Source organism: Danio rerio, chromosome 22 (genome assembly GCF_052040795.2).
Source record: "Danio rerio strain M-AB ecotype USA chromosome 22, GRCz13ab, whole genome shotgun sequence".
In the NCBI taxonomy this organism is placed as follows: domain Eukaryota; kingdom Metazoa; phylum Chordata; class Actinopteri; order Cypriniformes; family Danionidae; genus Danio; species Danio rerio.
Genome location: NC_141042.1, coordinates 26,780,708 through 26,797,982, shown reverse-complemented (window position 1 = coordinate 26,797,982; position 17,275 = coordinate 26,780,708). Strand labels below are relative to the sequence as shown.

The 17,275-nt window shown below is 39.1% G+C and overlaps 1 protein-coding gene across 7 annotated transcripts; it reads left to right on the top strand.

The window, feature by feature from the left end:
* Positions 1 to 640: 640 nt before the first annotated feature.
* LOC110438303 (uncharacterized) lies at positions 641 to 13,115 on the top strand. 7 transcript variants are annotated; one of them, XR_015522079.1, is made up of 15 exons: positions 641 to 969; positions 2,632 to 2,778; positions 2,919 to 3,044; positions 3,531 to 3,674; positions 3,815 to 3,940; positions 4,586 to 4,723; positions 5,147 to 5,290; positions 5,427 to 5,606; positions 5,680 to 6,025; positions 6,227 to 6,321; positions 6,458 to 6,508; positions 8,319 to 8,700; positions 9,448 to 9,612; positions 11,023 to 11,242; positions 12,840 to 13,115. XR_015522079.1 is itself a non-coding variant. In XM_087304438.1 (13 exons), exons 1-13 carry the CDS (start codon positions 840 to 842, stop codon positions 11,118 to 11,120), a joined length of 2,397 nt encoding a protein of 798 aa, XP_087160564.1. In that variant the 5' UTR covers positions 641 to 839; the 3' UTR covers positions 11,121 to 13,115. The 7 variants fall into 7 exon arrangements, 3 of the variants coding, with proteins under 3 accessions (XP_087160564.1, XP_087160563.1, XP_087160565.1); XR_015522080.1 differs by having other exon boundaries at positions 3,534 to 3,674; positions 11,023 to 13,115; XR_015522078.1 differs by having other exon boundaries at positions 11,023 to 13,115.
* Positions 13,116 to 17,275: the final 4,160 nt, after the last annotated feature.

Here is a 17,275-nt window from a genome sequence, read left to right as displayed (position 1 = left end):
TTAAAGAGCAACGAATGAATCTCTCATTTATTTAAGATTTTTTTATTAGATTAAATAAGAGGTGTCACTTTAAAAATGCACACATCTAATGTTATAATGAAAGCATTCGACTGCTTTCCTAACTTTTTATGCTCATTTAAGACGAAATTAGTTGTGTTTGGAACCCGTTAAGAATTATTGTAAAAATACCCGCAATGTACTGTAAGATGGCATTTCAGTCACTAATTAGATTAATTCAATCCTCCAAATGCTGTGTTTGCATTGTAGTAGGTATGATATAGATGACGTAACACAAATCTGACATGACTGTTCGGGAATGAATAATGCACCTTTTACACCTGTTGGGTCAAATCTGATACCTGCATTTTCACCACAATTTATTTGTAACATAAAGAATTAATTATTAAATAATTATGTTTTGTTTCTATCAAGGAATAGAAGTTAGTAACATTTAAAGTTGTGTTCTTACTATAACATCTTGAAATAAGCGAACAGTTTCCAGCCAAAACGCCTGCGAGCAATTCAATGAGCGCGGCCATTTTGAAAAGGTCAAAAAAGCTCTTCCACTGCCTGCAGTGTCATGAAAATCCACAAGAGGGCAAAATACACGTATCAGACTATATACAACAGGCTTTCAATCAAAAGAGTGATCAGGTTTATAATATACAGATCTTAGAAACTTGTGTATTAAAGATAATACGCGCTGCTTTATAGGGTAAAGGTCACAGACCCTCAGGAAAGACGACTCGTTGCTTAGCAACAGCAGAACGCGTTCTAACGGTTGTAGAGAGTCTGCAGACAAGCACAAACTCAGCTTCAGTAATCTGCTGGAACCAGAAATGAAGGTTGATTGTGAAAGTTGCTCTTGGTCGATAAACACATCGAGCAAAACAGTTGAACGATTTCAGACGATGTCTACAAGACCTTTCAAGATTCTAGCGGAAATGGAAAGTTGTAAGACCGTGATGGGTAAGTCCAGACACTAAGAACACATGTGTTTCGTATTTGCCTGTTTTATATGTCAGATTTTTGATACTAAAACTCTATTTTTACACTCTAAAATAACTTGTGTACTTATTTTGGATTAATAGATACAACCATGCAATATTACACTGCCGTGAGCGCATCAGACGGTCGCTTTCACCCGTTTGTGTGTACATTCAGGTGTCTGTTATTCCGGTGCTGCTGTTTAGCCAAAATATAGCGATCATAAGTCAATAACCTGACGGTACGGTAGTGAATATAAATGCAGATGCAGTGTTTTAGTAAACAACATCAGTCTAATACTATAAAACACCAGAGTAAAATGCAGATAACCTACTAAGTCTTACTTGAGTCAGAGTCAAACTCTTCCTAATGAATATATAATGATATACAGGCCTGTAGCCAGCCTGGGGGAAATGGGGCTTCCTTTTCTCTAAATGTAGACCTTTTTACAGTTATTAGCCTTATGTTTCTCTTAATAATGAGATTATAATACTGCACTTTAGTGCCTTAAGAGGATATCATATGTAATTTTTAAAAAGAGTTCAAGTTTTAAATGAGAAAATGGTAGTCTGTTGTAATTTTTGGGAAAATTATGAACTGATCAGCACATTCAACTTTCCTCAGTCAGAATTCGGCCTTCTAAAACATAATAATATTAATGTAGAGCTTAACTTTTTGAAAGTTCAACAAAAAATAGCCTAATAAGTATTAAATTCAACTTTAACATGGGCTGCTTTTGGCTTCAAACCTTATTATTGGTATTTTTTCAAAAACGTCCAAGATTCTGAATAAACGTTGGGCTACTTGTAGTGAAAGATGACTTCACTGTTGTCATATTGTATGTTTTCTTGCACCGCTGGATGTCGGACTCATGAAAAATAATTGTTTAGATTTATTGTAAGCCTTCTTTGATGGGTTATTTTCAAACTTTATGATGACATAGCAGTCAAAATAGGACTAAGAGCTCATGCTTGGGACAATTCTGGATCATATGTCAGTGAGGAGGGGTCTTTTAACCACTTTAACGCCCCCTGGCCACGGGTCTGATTTATAATGTATAATAGTGAAAATGTTGATTTTAATACACTAACAGCTATACTAATAATGAATGACTATTCAATTGTGCAAAAATGTGACTCAGGACCCAGGGCTTATGTTAGCAATAGCCAAACTACATTACAAATACAGGCCCGTAGCCAGCCTGGTGAAAGGGGCGGCTCTTTTTTCTCAAAATGTGGACATTTTTGCAGTCTTAAAGCATTTTTCAACAGGTTATTTTCACAATTTATGGTGATGTAGCAGCCAAAATAGGACAAATGAGCTCATGTATAGGACAAATCCTGCACCTTTTCCATTGAGGTGTGGGTCTTTCAAACCAGCCGAACCCCCCCACTCTGGCTACGGGCCTGAAATATGACAAAAGCAGGAGAATATTATGATCATGTTTCATGAAGATTATTTACAGACCTGCTGCTGTAAATGTATAAAAACTCAGTGTTTGATGTTTATAATCTGCACCGCTAAGAACTTAATTTGACAATTTAAAAAGTGATTTTGTCAATGTTTGTATTTTTTATGAATTAATGACAATAAAAATCATGATTTAGATTAAGAGTTTAATGTTTGTTGTGTTTTAATCCACAGTTAAAGGTGAAGGAGAGAAGTGGAAAGAGGATGATGCTTTTCACAGTATTTTAGGTGAAGGCAAACCATATTCTCTACGGATACGCATCAAAGTTGCAGATCGGAAGAACATAAGAGTGGGCGCCGACACAGAGGCGTCCAGCTCAGGTCAGTCCACTCTTTATGACTGGAGAAATACTGGAAAACTGGAGCACTGCTGCCATTTGTTACATCCCAGAGTAAAATAAATGGCAATTATTGAAATAACTGATCATTAATAATTCATTATTGACTGTAATCCACATCAGGAGGAAGAGGAGTGAAGAGGAAAGCGGATGATGATTTGCAGAGTGTTTCTGATGGAGTCAAACCATATGCTCCGCGGAAACGCATCAGAGCTGCAGAGACGTCCAGCGATGAGAACAGCAGCTCAGGTCAGTTTCCCGTTACAGAATCACACTTTTCTACAGTTTCATCACTTAAAATTCATAATACATAATCAGTTAGCTGCTAAAGCAATGGCAGAAATGCACTGTATGTGTGAAAATTATCCACTTTTATTTGTGCCAAAAAATCATTTAAATAGGGGGCCACGCGGTGTTGCAGTGGGTAGCATGTTCGCCTCACAGATAGAAGGTCGCTGGTTCGAACCTCGGCTGAGTCAGTTGGTGTTTCTGTGTGGAGTTTGCATGTTCTCCCCGTGTTGGCATGGGTTTCCTCCGGGTGCTCCGGGTTCCCCCACAGTCCAAACTATTTTCTACAATGTAGATTGTGTCAAAGCAGCTTAACATAGAAGTTGTAGTAAATTGAAACTGTGTCAGTCCAGTTTTCAGAGTTGAAAAGCTTCATTACTGGCATAAAAAAAGAAATGATTGTTTAGATTAAGAGTGTATTGTTCATCGTGTTGTCATCCACATTAGAAGGAAGAGGAGAGAAGCGGAAAGCAGATGATGCTTTTCAGAGTGTTTCTGGTGGAGGCAAACCATCTGCCCACCGGAAACGCATCAAAGTTGCAGAGCTGGAGAACACAAGTGTAGACGCCGACACAGAGGCGTCCAGCTCAGGTCAGTCCACTCTTTATGACTGGAGAAATACTGGAAAACTGGGGCACTGCTGCCATTTGTTAAATCCCAGAGTAAAATAAATGGCAATTAATGAAATAATCGATCATTAATAATTCATTATTGACTGTAATCCACATCAGGAGGAAGAGGAGTGAAGAGGAAAGCGGATGATGGTTTGCAGAGTGATTCTGATGTAGTCAAACCATACGCTCTGCGGAAACGCATCAAAGCTGCAGAGACGTCCAGCGATGAGAACAGCAGCTCAGGTCAGTCTCCCGTCACACTCTTCTACAGTTGTATGAGCATATATTTGTCAGCTTAAAGGCACAGTGCACGACGACACAAAGCAGCAGAGCTTTTATTATGCCACAGTCCACCGCGTCTGGTTCTTCAGCTCGTGATCAGGTGTGCTGTTTTACATTTCAGGCTTCTGTTATAATGCTGCTCTGTGCAGTCAAATAAAACACAAACATATTAAAACCTCGCTAGACAAACAGAGCAGAAATAGAGGATGTGTGACGTCATTAGCATGAACACACACACTGGCTGTGTCTAAAATCACACACTTCCATACTAAACAGTACATTAAGACAGTACGTGAGCCGAGTAGTATGTCTGAATTCACAGTATTTGACAAACAGCATGTGAGAAGTACCCGGATGACCTACTACTACTGGAGAGATTCGGAAGTGGGCATCCAGTGGACGCTACTCTATCCCATAATGCATATATTGTGCCTTTAAAACTGTGAACGATGCAGTATTGTGCAAAGTATTTCTCAGTAGTGCTTCATGACAAAACATCTGGAAACTAGTAGCACTGCTGCCATTTGAACAGATCCCCAAATACAATAAATGCCAATCAATGAAAGAACTGAGCATTAATAATGCATTGTTGACTATAATCCACAGAAGCTCCAAGAGCACAGAAGAGGAAGGCTAGATGTCTGGATCAGAACACAGCTGCTGCAAAACGAGTGAAAACAGCACAGATCCAACATGGCGGCAGCAGCAGTGGCGGGAAAACTGCAGCAGAAGACAGCAGCTCAGGTCAGTGTGCTTTAGGAAGCTGTAGGGGCGCCATATGGACATATATGATGATATCACAATATTTTAAGGGATATCCTGATTCACGATTTGATCAAAACTCTTCTGTGATGTTGGTTTTATTTTAATTTTTCAAGCTGTCATATTATCTGAACATTTGTTTTGAGTTATTTTAGTCACAGGAACTAAACTATGAAAAATAAACTAAACTAAGAAAACTATGAATGTGCGCTCTAATCCGCTAATGCAGTGAATTAATTCAGGTTATTTTATTGTTTCAATGATCTTTTAATCTCTTAAATGTGATTTTCTCCATATTTAGATTTTTGAATCCTCAGATAGCACAACAGAAATCTGCCATGAAATAATAAAACATGATTGATTAATTGAAGAGTGTATTGTTCATTGTGTTGTCATCCACATTAGGAGGAAGAGGAGAGAAGCGGAAAGCAGATGATGCTTTTCAGAGTGTTTCTGGTGGAGGCAAACCATCTGCCCGCCGGAAACGCATCAGAGTTGCAGAGCAGGAGAACACAAGTGTAGATGCCGACACAGAGGCGTCCAGCTCAGGTCAGTCCACTCTTTATGACTGGAGAAATACTGGAAAACTGGAGCACTGCTGCCATTTGTTAAATCCCAGAGTAAAATAAATGCCAATATTGAAATAACCGATTATTAATAATTCATTATTGACTGTAATCCACAGAAGTTCCAAGAGGACAGAAGAGAAAGGCTGGATTTCTGGATCAGGACAGCAGAAATCAGGACACAGTTGCTGCAAAACGAATGAAAACAGCACAGATCCAACATGGCGGCAGCAGCAGTGGGAAAACTGCAGCAGAAAACAGCAGCTCAGTTGAAGACAGCAGCTCAGCTGAAGACAGCAGCTCAGCTGAAGACAGCAGCTCAGCTGAAGACAGCAGATCAGTTGAAGACAGCAGATCAGCTAAAGACAGCAGATCAGTTGAAGACAGCAGATCAGCTGAAGACAGCAGCTCAGCTGAAGACAGCAGCTCAGCTGAAGACAGCAGATCAGCTAAAGACAGCAGATCAGTTGAAGACAGCAGATCAGTTGAAGACAGCAGATCAGCTAAAGACAGCAGATCAGTTGAAGACAGCAGATCAGCTGAAGACAGCAGCTCAGCTGAAGACAGCAGATCAGTTGAAGACAGCAGATCAGTTGAAGACAGCAGATCAGTTGAAGACAGCAGATCAGTTGAAGACAGCAGATCAGCTAAAGACAGCAGATCAGTTGAAGACAGCAGATCAGTTGAAGACAGCAGATCAGTTGAAGGCAGCAGATCAGTTGAAGACAGCAGATCAGCTGAAGACAGCAGTTCAGTTAAAGACAGCAGCTCAGGTTCGTCTTCTGTCATAATGTTTTCTGTCTAATCTGCAGGGTTTTGTATTATTTTTCAGAGTTTAACAGAATTTTCTCACTATTAGATTAGAGCAGAAGAGTCACAGGAGTGACCAATGTCATAAATGTGATGTATTTCTCTCCAGGATCTTTACTTGACAGATATGTGCTTGGAGAGAAGCTGGGAGAGGGACGCCATGGCACTGTCTATTTGGCTACACGGAAATCTGACGGCCAGAAGGTAACATTCACTTCATTTGTGTGTTTGTGTGTGTGTGTGTGTGTGTGCGTGTGTGTATGGATGTGTGTGTTTGTGCGTGTGTGTGATCAGACATCTCTCTGGTTGAAAAAGTTTTGACTTTATGCTTTCTTTGCAGGTTGCCATAAAAATTGTGATTAAGGATTATTATGGAGAGTTGTACCACGTGGTAAGTTTGCATTCAAATATCTGAAGAGAAGTGATGAACTCCATGTTTAGTCATGTTTTTATGTTGTGTATTGAAGGGTGCAAGTGTAAACAACACGCTTTATGGAAAAGACTGAAACTGGACGTGTTTAGTCATTTCCAGAAATCCTGTTTTGACTGAATATTAAAGAGTTTCTGGACATTTCTAATAATGGGGGTTATCAGCTTTTGCAGATGAACTGCGGAGCACAAAACCAGTCATAATGTCTGAAACTGAGATTTGTGGATCATCTGAAAGATCAGTAAAGAAGCTTTTCAATAATGTTTGCTTTGTTAGAACAATATTTGATGGAGATGCGGCTGTTTGACCATCTGGAAGGTGAAAAACATCTGAATATTGAGAAAATCAGCTTTAAAGTTAATAACTTAAACTAAGTCCTGCACATTTCCATGTAAACTACATATGATAATAATACTACACTGATAGGTAATGCACAAATATATACTGAAACTAAATCTTTAATTAAAGTCAGAATTTAGAGTTTTCCTAAAAATAAACCCGCATGACAAAAGACTGGTGTAGTGGTCCAGGGTCACATGTAGTGTTGAGTTTGAGTTAATATGTGAACATAGCTCTGTTTCCATCCACCTGTTTCATGCACATTTATGATTCTCACAATAACAATGCTGAAAACACCAAGATGCACAAACATGTTGTCATGCGCATAACTTACTAGGATAAACTTTATTCCAGAAGAAAAAAAGTACATCAACTGCATCAGGAGCATTTTTACCTGATAAACACTAGCATGGAGATTAAACAAGTCATGTGATTGTGTCAGAGGAGGTCATGTGATGATATCAATGTGTGTTCAGGGTCTTTGTGTCATTAATGTTGGTCTGCAGCTCTCCAGTGTGTCAGATTTGAAATGTTGATTGTAGATGGCCTCTGCTAGGGATGATATCGTTAAGGTTTTATTGGTATTACTACTTTTATTGATAACACTTATTAGTTTAGTACTTTAACTGTTCTCTTATAAATCTTATTATTTTTAGGAAAAAAACAATTGAACAGAATTAACAACACTTAATTTTATTATTACATTTATGCAAAATAAAGCAAAACCAATAAATGTAAAACAAATAAATACAGATTTTCCTGTAAAAGAATGCACAGCCGAGAACTGTGAAGGCTTTTATACTTGACGCACTCGCCGTTGTACTATTGGGCAGAAACATGAGCATTCCTCATGTGAGATTTCCCACTGTGCAGACGAATATCACAAATTAGAAAAGGTTGGTCAGTTAATTATTCTACTGTTAGTAATGTTTACTCAGCAATAATTCTCCAGAACCGATAGCAGAACCGTTAACGTCAGAGCGTTCCTATACTTCGATCTTTTATAATTTAGCTGCGATACTGATAATGTACAGAGTTTCGGTACCCATCTCTAGCCTCTGTCCGTCATCACAGTGCTTCAGTATTCTTCTTCTTCTTCTGTTATTCCCTCCAGAACTGTCTTGAGCATCTGTCTGCGCTCCCGTCTCTAAAAGACACCGCATTTACCGCGCTCATTGTGTTTGGTCTTGGTCTTCTGTGGCGAAACTCATTTCTCTGACTGATATTTGACGCCAGTTTATAATTCAGTGATGATTTAATTCTCTTGGACTCATTGATGGAAACGCTGCTTGATTCTTTTATATGATCTGCCAGTTTTGCACATGAGTTTAATCAGCATCTTTGGATGGAAACACAGCTATTGACACATTACAATGCCATAAATATATGAGACACTCACATCTAACCTTTTCCTGACTTGATTTTTCTCTAGGATGGATATTCTACATATGTGATCCCAGAAGCACGTCATATGATGATCCTCAAGAAACCTCCGCTCTGCCCGTACATCATAGAGCTGTACGAGTACGCCATGGAGGGAAGGAATAACTACCTGGTCATGGAGTACGCGTCCTCGTACATAACCTTGGGGAAGTTCATCACGGAGAACAATGGCTGCCTGAGTGAGAGTGTTGCCCGGCAGCTGATCGTGCAGCTCATTATTGCTGCACAGCACTGCATTGAGCATGGCATATTCCATGGGTCCATGAATCTAGAAAACATCCTGGTCAATCCAAAGACCCTGGAGCTCAAGCTGATTGATTTTGGCTACAGTTTTTATGTTTCAAAAGGCTGCTGGAGATGCCCCACTCTGGGTGAGTTGGCTTTTTAGTGCTGCTTATTAAAGGGAAAGTTCACACATATGAAGATAGCTTTAGTAATGAAAAATTCTCATGTCGTCCTGAACCCCTGAACACAAATTAAGACATTTTAGATGAAATCTGAGAGCTCTTTGAGTCTCCATAGACAGCAAGGGTTTATAAATGGACCCAAAACATCCTCAAAACAGACCATATGACTTCAGTGGATCAATCAGAGCATTATCAGACTCTGATAATACTTTTATTTCCACATAAAGCCAAAATAACGTCTTTATTGAACAGGTTCTCATCCTCAGTGTCAGTATATTGCGCACGTTCAGGAGAGCTCTGAGGCCTTCACGCATGTTGCTCTCAGTTGCACTGCTGATGTATCATCTCGGATGTGCCTGTGCTTTCTTCCAATCAGAGGAGGACATCAGCGGTGTACGTCACTGCACAGAGCTCTTCTGAGAGTGCGCAATATACTGACACTGAGGACAAGAAACTGTTCAATAAAGTCATGATTTCCAGTTGAACCACTGAAGGCATATATGGTCGGAGAGCTCTCGCGTTTCTTCTAAAACATCTTCATTTGTGTTCAGAAGCTGAATGAAGGTCTCAGGGGTTTAGGCTGAGTTATTAATAACAGAATGACATTTTTGGGTGAACTGACCCTTCATCTGTAACCTCCTGTGCATGTATGCTGATGTCAGGAAGGCAAAGATATTGTGAATTACTAACATGAAAATCTCTCACTTGCAGGAGTAACGAGATACCGTAAAAAGGAGGGGGAACCCTTCAGCTATATTTTTTCTGCTGTTAAAGCGCATGTCTGGGCTGTTAGACGAATGCTGTCATACATGGTCAACGGATATGGCTGTTTCTCCAGAGATGGAAGTCCACAATTTAACCCCAGTTTGTCAGCAGGTGAGAAAACAACACTACACATGGTGCAGCTCATGGGTGCCGCTGGGCCACTTATTTTCACTCAGCCCCACTAAATGTTTCACTACTATATTATCAGCTCAGTCCCCTTTAAATTTGATAAGAAAGCGGCAGCAAACTTCAGCTCTTCTGTTTTCAACTAATTAGTCATTTAATCAGTAAAGCACAGCCGTGTGGAGTGAGAGCAGAAGCTGTGTTTATCAATAGATTGGTATAATATCTGCATATTTGCAGTTCTTTGCTGTAGAAACACTTGTATCACTTGTACCCCAATGGGTCATGGAGGAGCAGTCGGTTTCCCATGTATCTACAGTTTCCTCAACGCTCCTCTCATCATCACAGCTGTTTCCTCCAGTAAACGTGTAACTCTTAACAAACAGTTTACTATGTTTATTTCACAATTAACTCTAAATATAAAGCTCATCACAGTGCATATGTCATTAAAGCGTACCGTCATGCACAGAGTTAAACGGTGACAGAAGCGCTCAGTGTGCGCACTCACTTTAATATTGAGTGACATCAGAGTAAACATCATGTGTTGCATTTCTTATTTCCACTTATAATATGATTGTGAAATATGTAAATTAGCCTCTACGGCTTTAATATGTTCATATTTTGAATGAGAAAAGTGGCGTTTTATTTATTTAATACATGAAATAATGTACTTTTACAAAAGTGGTTTGTACCACAGTAAACAGGTGTGTTGAGCTGATTTCACTCATTCAGAACTCTATGTCTGTCTATGAAATACAATGGAATACAGCTTTAGTGTACAACCCTGCCGTATTCGTCAAACTTAACATGTGTTATTAGGATAATATGTATAACAGTTGGACAGGAAACAGCTGGACATTACTGCCTCCATATGTCATCATGGCTCTAAATAAAAGCTCTCACTTTAAATTTCAAATCTTTTTTTAAACAAGTAATGTATGGTCAGTAGATTGCCGCATGGATTTTAAATGCAGAAGCAAAAGCAAACAGTAATCCATTGATAATCCCACTTATTCCATGGTCATTTTCATAGACAAGTTAAAGTACTTTTGCAGGAGATTTGACTGAATCTCCGTCTGTTACGATTTGGTCGTGTGTTTGATATTATAGCTCATAGTAACGTGTGTTAGCTACCTCATCCATTTCTGACCGTATTTGTGACTTGGTTGATCCCCATTGCCTCCAGATAAAGCACACATCCAATGAAATGGTTATGGCTAATGTTTGCATGTGGCGCATTCATCTAGAACTGATTATAACTGACTGAAACTGGATTTAATGATTTCATTCCAGCCAATCAGAATCAAGAATTTCACCAGACCACTGAATAAATCTCTGTGTTGTATCATCATCGAGAGCATCCATGACTAACATGTTCTCTCTTTAATATTTCCACAGAGTGCCAGGATCTGTTGAGGCGGTTATACAGTTTCCACCCTGAAACAGGACCTGTTTTAGAGGAGATTTTAGAGCACGAGTGGTTCAGCATGACGTAGAGGCCATCAGCAGCAGGAAACGGTTTCATTCTTCCATGTTTGACGTTTGTCATTTGTTGTTTTCCGCTTCTGCTTCCCAAATTCTGCACTTCCTCCTGCGAGGGATGCAGTCAGAGCTGCATGTAAATGAGGGCCGGTTGAAGCGTCTCCATTCGTCCATAAGCTCTAGACTGACAGCTCCTCCTCCAGCCAATCTGGTGAGGAAGGAAGCTGATGTCACTCTAATGGCGGCCGATGCGCACAGGCGACGCCGGAGATTGAGTGTTAGCGCTAATCCTCAGCTGGGGTAGAATGTGTCTGCGGCAGGACAGCATTAATAGTTTGAAATAAGGAAAGCAGGTTGATTGACGTTTAGACAGGACGTAGTGTTTTATTTGAACTGGGTTAGCACTGACTGTAGAGTAAATAGTCATATTAAGGGAAATAGTCACAGATTAATCAATCAAACTGCTGGATTTATTAGCATACTGGTGTGCTTTATTTCTCTAGCTGTAGGAGTAATCGTAAAAGATAAAGTCTGCATATCATTACTGTAGTGCGTCAATACTTTATAAAGACAGAAAGCCTAGTTTAGACAGTGGTCGTAGCTCTAACGGGACTTTAGGCAGGTTTAAGTGAGATAAGCGCATATAACAGGGGCGTCGTGGGCCGGTTTTGAAGGCGTTTTCTCTTTAACAGAGATAGGATGGGGTGGTGTAGATGGCGCTGGCGGGGCAGGATTATATGGGCGAATACGCTAGATATAAGAGCCTCCTGCCACAGACATATTTTAGCCCAGCGGTGGATTTCTCAGATCTGATGAGGATTATTTCTAGTGCTGCTGCTCACACCTTTCTGCTTTCTTCTTCTTCTCACTTGTTCTCCAAGCGAGCGCTGGATTTCTGCAAATGAGCTTTAACTTAAACCAGTAGCTGAAGGAGTTTAATGGAGACATTTTGAACAGCAGCGTTTGCTAAATAACAGCGGTTTAGTCAAGACTGGGATATTTAGATATTGGTTATGGACACAAGTGTAGTTTAGAGTATGACTTTAATAGATGTTTATTGATATTAATAAGCTTATTATTGATGATGTTTAGCTTATTTTTGCTTGTGTTCTTTAGATAATGTGCGTGCTTGTTTGGAGAAAATCTTTGGTCCTCATTGATGAAACATCAGTAAATATTGGAGTAAGTTAGTGATAGTTAAAGGTTTGATAGTTAAACGTGTTCGTTAATGAAGTATAATCAGTCAGGGTTAGGGTTTAGAGTTAGACATGCACAACATAGAGGAGTAATCATCTTTACTAATGAGGACAAACCTCACCTCTTTCTTTCTTTCTTTCTTTCTTTCTTTCTTTCTTTCTTAAACACTTGATTTTTTGTTTTTAGACTTAGGTTAGGGTTAGGATATGGTTAGGGTGTTTGTTAGGGTAATCGTTGGGTTAGGTTATGGTTAGGGTTTGGTTAGGGTTGGGTTATGGTTGGGTTATGGGTTAAGTAAGGTTTTTTTTTTGCTTTGTGTTTGGTTTATTTAGTTTCTCCTCTTTCTTCTTCTCTGTCACTGTTGTGTGATCACTGCAGATTGTTATTTAAGAGCGATTGTTAATTATTATACACTTCTCTGTCCTCGCCTGTGCGCATTGGCCGTCATTAGAGTGACGTCAGCTTTTCTCCTCGCCTGATTGGCTGGAGAAGGAAGCTGTCAATCTAGAGCTAATAGGCCAATAGGGAGGCTTCAGCCGGCCCTCATTTGCATGCAGCTCTGACAGCGACACTCGCAGGAGGAAGTGCACAATGTGGGAAGCAGAAGCAGAAAACAGCATCATGTCAGAAAACTATGGAAGTATGAATTCCTGATGATCTGATTTGGTCACTGACCACATGTGTGCTGCTCTTCCTATCATTTCTGTGAAATTGAGACTGTACGCAGAGCGGCCTGCGAACCCCATGGAGTGTGTTGAAGCTGTTTTCTGATCAAACTGTAAACTATTGTCTTCAATAAATTGTATCTCTGACTCCTGCTCTTTGTTCATCACACCGGCTCCTTGCATTAACAGAAGTCAAATCCTTCAGCGTAGTGATACGGGACTGTAATGCACTCAAAACATGCCTGAACTACTTCATCTGTGTGTTGATCTGACAATAAGTGTGAACACAACACAAAACAACACAGAGAAGATCTGTTTTACACACTGCAGACTCAATTTAGCCTTTATAGAACAATATTGATGCATCCTGTAATGTTTAAAGCACATTGCCCTGCCATTTGTGTGACTATAATGTGAAATATAAGAGCGTGTTGACTGTGATTTGAGTAATCCTACTGTAATATCCACTGAACTAGCGCCAGGGATTTCCCAATTTCTGACCAGCAAATGTTGAGCTTTAGCCACAGAACAATGGTTAGAATGGAAATGTCTTCATTTCACAACAGTTTTTAACAACACTCAAAAAATATTGTGAAAGTTTTGTGGAAACTGTAATGGAAACACACTTATGCTTCAGTTTGTGCTAGAGTTACATTCACACAGCACAGTACACTCAAATATTAGCTAATAAGTGAAGTGAACTAGCTAGTGTTCCCAGTTCTCCCAACAATGAAAGATCTGCCATCCTTTACTCAAGTGAAAATATGTTGAAGAATGCTGCACTCATTGACATCTATAGTGTTGTCTTTGCTACTAGAAGTCCATGAGTGCCAGCTAGCAGCATTCTTCAAAATATCTTCACTTGTGTTCAATAAACTTGAGTAAACGAGGTAAGGTTTATCAGTCTGAAATTGCAGCGGCACCTACAAACAGATATACAGTGAGAGTAAAAAGTATTTGATCCCTTGCTGATTTTGTTGGTTTGCCCACTAATAAAGACATGATCATTCTGTACTTTTAATGGTAGACGTATTCTAACATGGAGAGACAGAATATCAAAAAGAAAATCCAGAAAATAACTTTAAAGAAAATATTTTAATTCATCTGTATTATATATATATATCTTTTTTTTTTACATCTCCCACTATGCATACACACTTTAAAACCCACCTTTTTATTCTTATTCTTTCTTACTTTTTCAATATATTGTAGTGTATACTGTTTAATAATCAATTTACATTATTTAATAAATAAATAGGCGGCATTAATTTGCACCCTCTCATGGTTGGTACGCACAATATACAGCCGTACGGCTGCAGGCGCCACTGCTCTCATCTTTCCAACAGAGTTTGTTCTATTAAAAGCCTGTCCTGCTTATTCAAATGTGTCATAATATTAACAGTTTAATATAGGCTTCTCTGAAACTGTGAATATTTAACTTAAATTTTATTTAGGCAAGATTATTTTTTTACCAAACCAACACAATCTCACGGCAACTCGTGCTTTGGCACTGAAGCATAGGCCTATAGTGGACTTGTTTTAAAGAACTTCACTTCGAGAGTTGTTCGTTATTCTTTTTATCTAGTAGTTAACTGGCCAACGAAAAATACACAACAATTAAGATACAAATTATAGCTGACGAAATTCCTTTTAAAAAGATTTTTTATTTTTATTTTCCAAGAAACATATATGAATTATATTTTTGTTTGTACCCGTCCAACCCTTGACTCTGCATTCTGCTGCTAATTCTGAGTACTTGCGCCGCTGCCATTTCCTCCTCCCATGGCACAGTCAGCTCAATCACCAGAACCTTCTTAGCCGCTGCTGACCAAATCACTGCGTCTGGTCTTAGAGTTGTTTGTGTGATCTCCGAGTGAAAGATAAGCTGAGAGTCCAAGTCAACGCGCATCTCCCACCTCTTTCCAGGCATGAGCAGGCACCTTGTTCTCTCTGTACCTGTGATATGCCCCCCTTCTCCTGGTCTGAGGAACCTAATATTTGGCAGAGGACATGCTGATGTTGCGTTTGCTTGTACTCTGCATTTTTCAAGATGCTCTGCCAGCTTTCTTATCACCTGGTTGTGCCGTCATCTAAAACGGCCCTGCGCCAGTGCAACGTTGCATCCTGACAGGATAGGTTGCAGGCCTGCATTGGCTTTATCGCATTGGGGGCATTTGTCTTCAGATCTAAATCATTGGGAAAGGTTACGGGGGCAGGGGAGGGTATCGTATGCTGCTCTTACGAGAAAACTCAGGCGTGACTGCGTAGTTCGCCAAATATCTGCCCAGGATATGGCCCTGTTCAAGACATCCTCCCTGCAGGTCCATGCTCCTTGCTTGCCCTGTGCAACAGCCTTTATAAAGTAGCAGTCCTGCTCCACTCAGGAAACCTCCTTTACCACCATAACTTTTTTTGTGCTCCCTTGTGGCTTTGACCAAAACTGTGTTGGCTCTCCCCATCCCAGCCCTGCTCTGCTGGTTTGAATTCTTCCCATTATCACTTTTTAATTGCTACTTGTAAAAAGCATTTACGTTCTCGTCCTTTTGTATGAGCCATTTTCCAAAGCTTAAAGACACCTGACTCTTTATTTAATAAACACTTTATTCGCAACACACACTCTGCCAATTTTAAGTTTTTACGTCATTTAATTCAAGTAATTTTAAGTCATATAATTCTGCATCATATCGAAGGAATCATAAGTGATATTATGATAATAATAGTAATAATAATAATAATAAATGTTGAGCATTTGGTCCAATCGGCGACGGCCGGCTGGTTTCGAGAGGGGCCGACCCAATTTAAGGTTACGCGGATGTAATTAAAATCTAGCAAGAATGTAAAACAAACAATAAGTGCCACACAAGCTAATTGTCAGAGATGTACCGTAAAAAGAAAAAGCGGTGCCGAGAAACTCAGAGAAAGAGTGCAAAAAAGGGCTCTAAAATCAGACGCTGCCAAATGCATAAAGTTACTGAAATATTCTCGAACATTCGGCTGCTGTGTCGGAGGACAGTAGCGCGGTGGAGGAGGTAAGAAAACAGAAAATGTAGTCATTAAAAGTCATTATACTAAAACATACCAAGTAAATGTCTCGCCATTCACGCTACTTCTGACAGTTTGTGACAGTGACGTACATTGTGTTTAACAGTTGTAAGCTTAGCGTAGAACTCCCGTACATTTTAATATGTCATTATCAGCAGATAACGTAATTTCGGGTATACAGACTGCTGTATGCTACTAGGAATATATTCTAACATGCAAAAGAACCTAAAGCTATAGCCACAGTACTGTATGAATTTGTAGTAAACTCTGAATACATAGCTAGTCTTTATAATATAATACATTAAACACATGCAAAGGTTACAGTACATAATCATATTATTGTCAGGGAAAATGAGATTCAATCTATCCAGAATTATTGTGACTCTTTATTCTTTCCACAGAGTTTCCAACAAGTACTGAGTATGCAAGTGCTAACAATCACTTTGGGTATCATTGTGGGTTGGTGTGGTCTACAACAAATTAAAATAAACAAATTAAGTAATCAGAAAAACCTTATACAAATAAAGATACTAAAACACTTCCATGTACAATCAACAGATCACTGAGAGATCATCAAGAGATCATCGAGAGATCAAGAGATCACTGATTGCCAGAAACACTTCAAAATAGAAGCTCATGTGAGCCCTTTTAACACTGTGGCTCTATTTAAAAATAAATTAACCCTTATGATAGGAGCCTGTGAATGTGTATCACACACACACACACACACACACACACACACACACACCTTTTACACTCAAATGGAGATGCAGCAGTAGCAATACTTCAGCATGATTTCACATATAACTATATATCATGAAGGATTAAAAATGTACAAATCTGCTGGTACACACAAATATTGCTGCTTTTTTGTTTTTATATTCTATTCCTTTTGGTGCTACTGTTATTACTTAATTGTATTAATTTGTATACAGGGTTTCCGCAGGGTCCTAAAAAGTCTTAAAATGTCTTAAATTAAATAAAAAACAAAATATTAGGCCTTAAATAGTCTTAAGTTCACTGAAATATTGTGTTGTAGGTCTTAAATCATTTTAAACAGTTCTTAATTTCCCTCTATCCAAGTAAAGCTACCCAATCTGGCCAAATCAGTTTTTTTATTGCAAAGAGATTCAGTTTATAACAGCTGTTACATTATTTTCAGCAAATCCTCCAAATTAAATTCCCTAATCATGGAAGGAAAAATAAAGCAACACATCCCTTTACATGCTCTTCCATTAATACAAAAACTATTTACCAAAGTTACC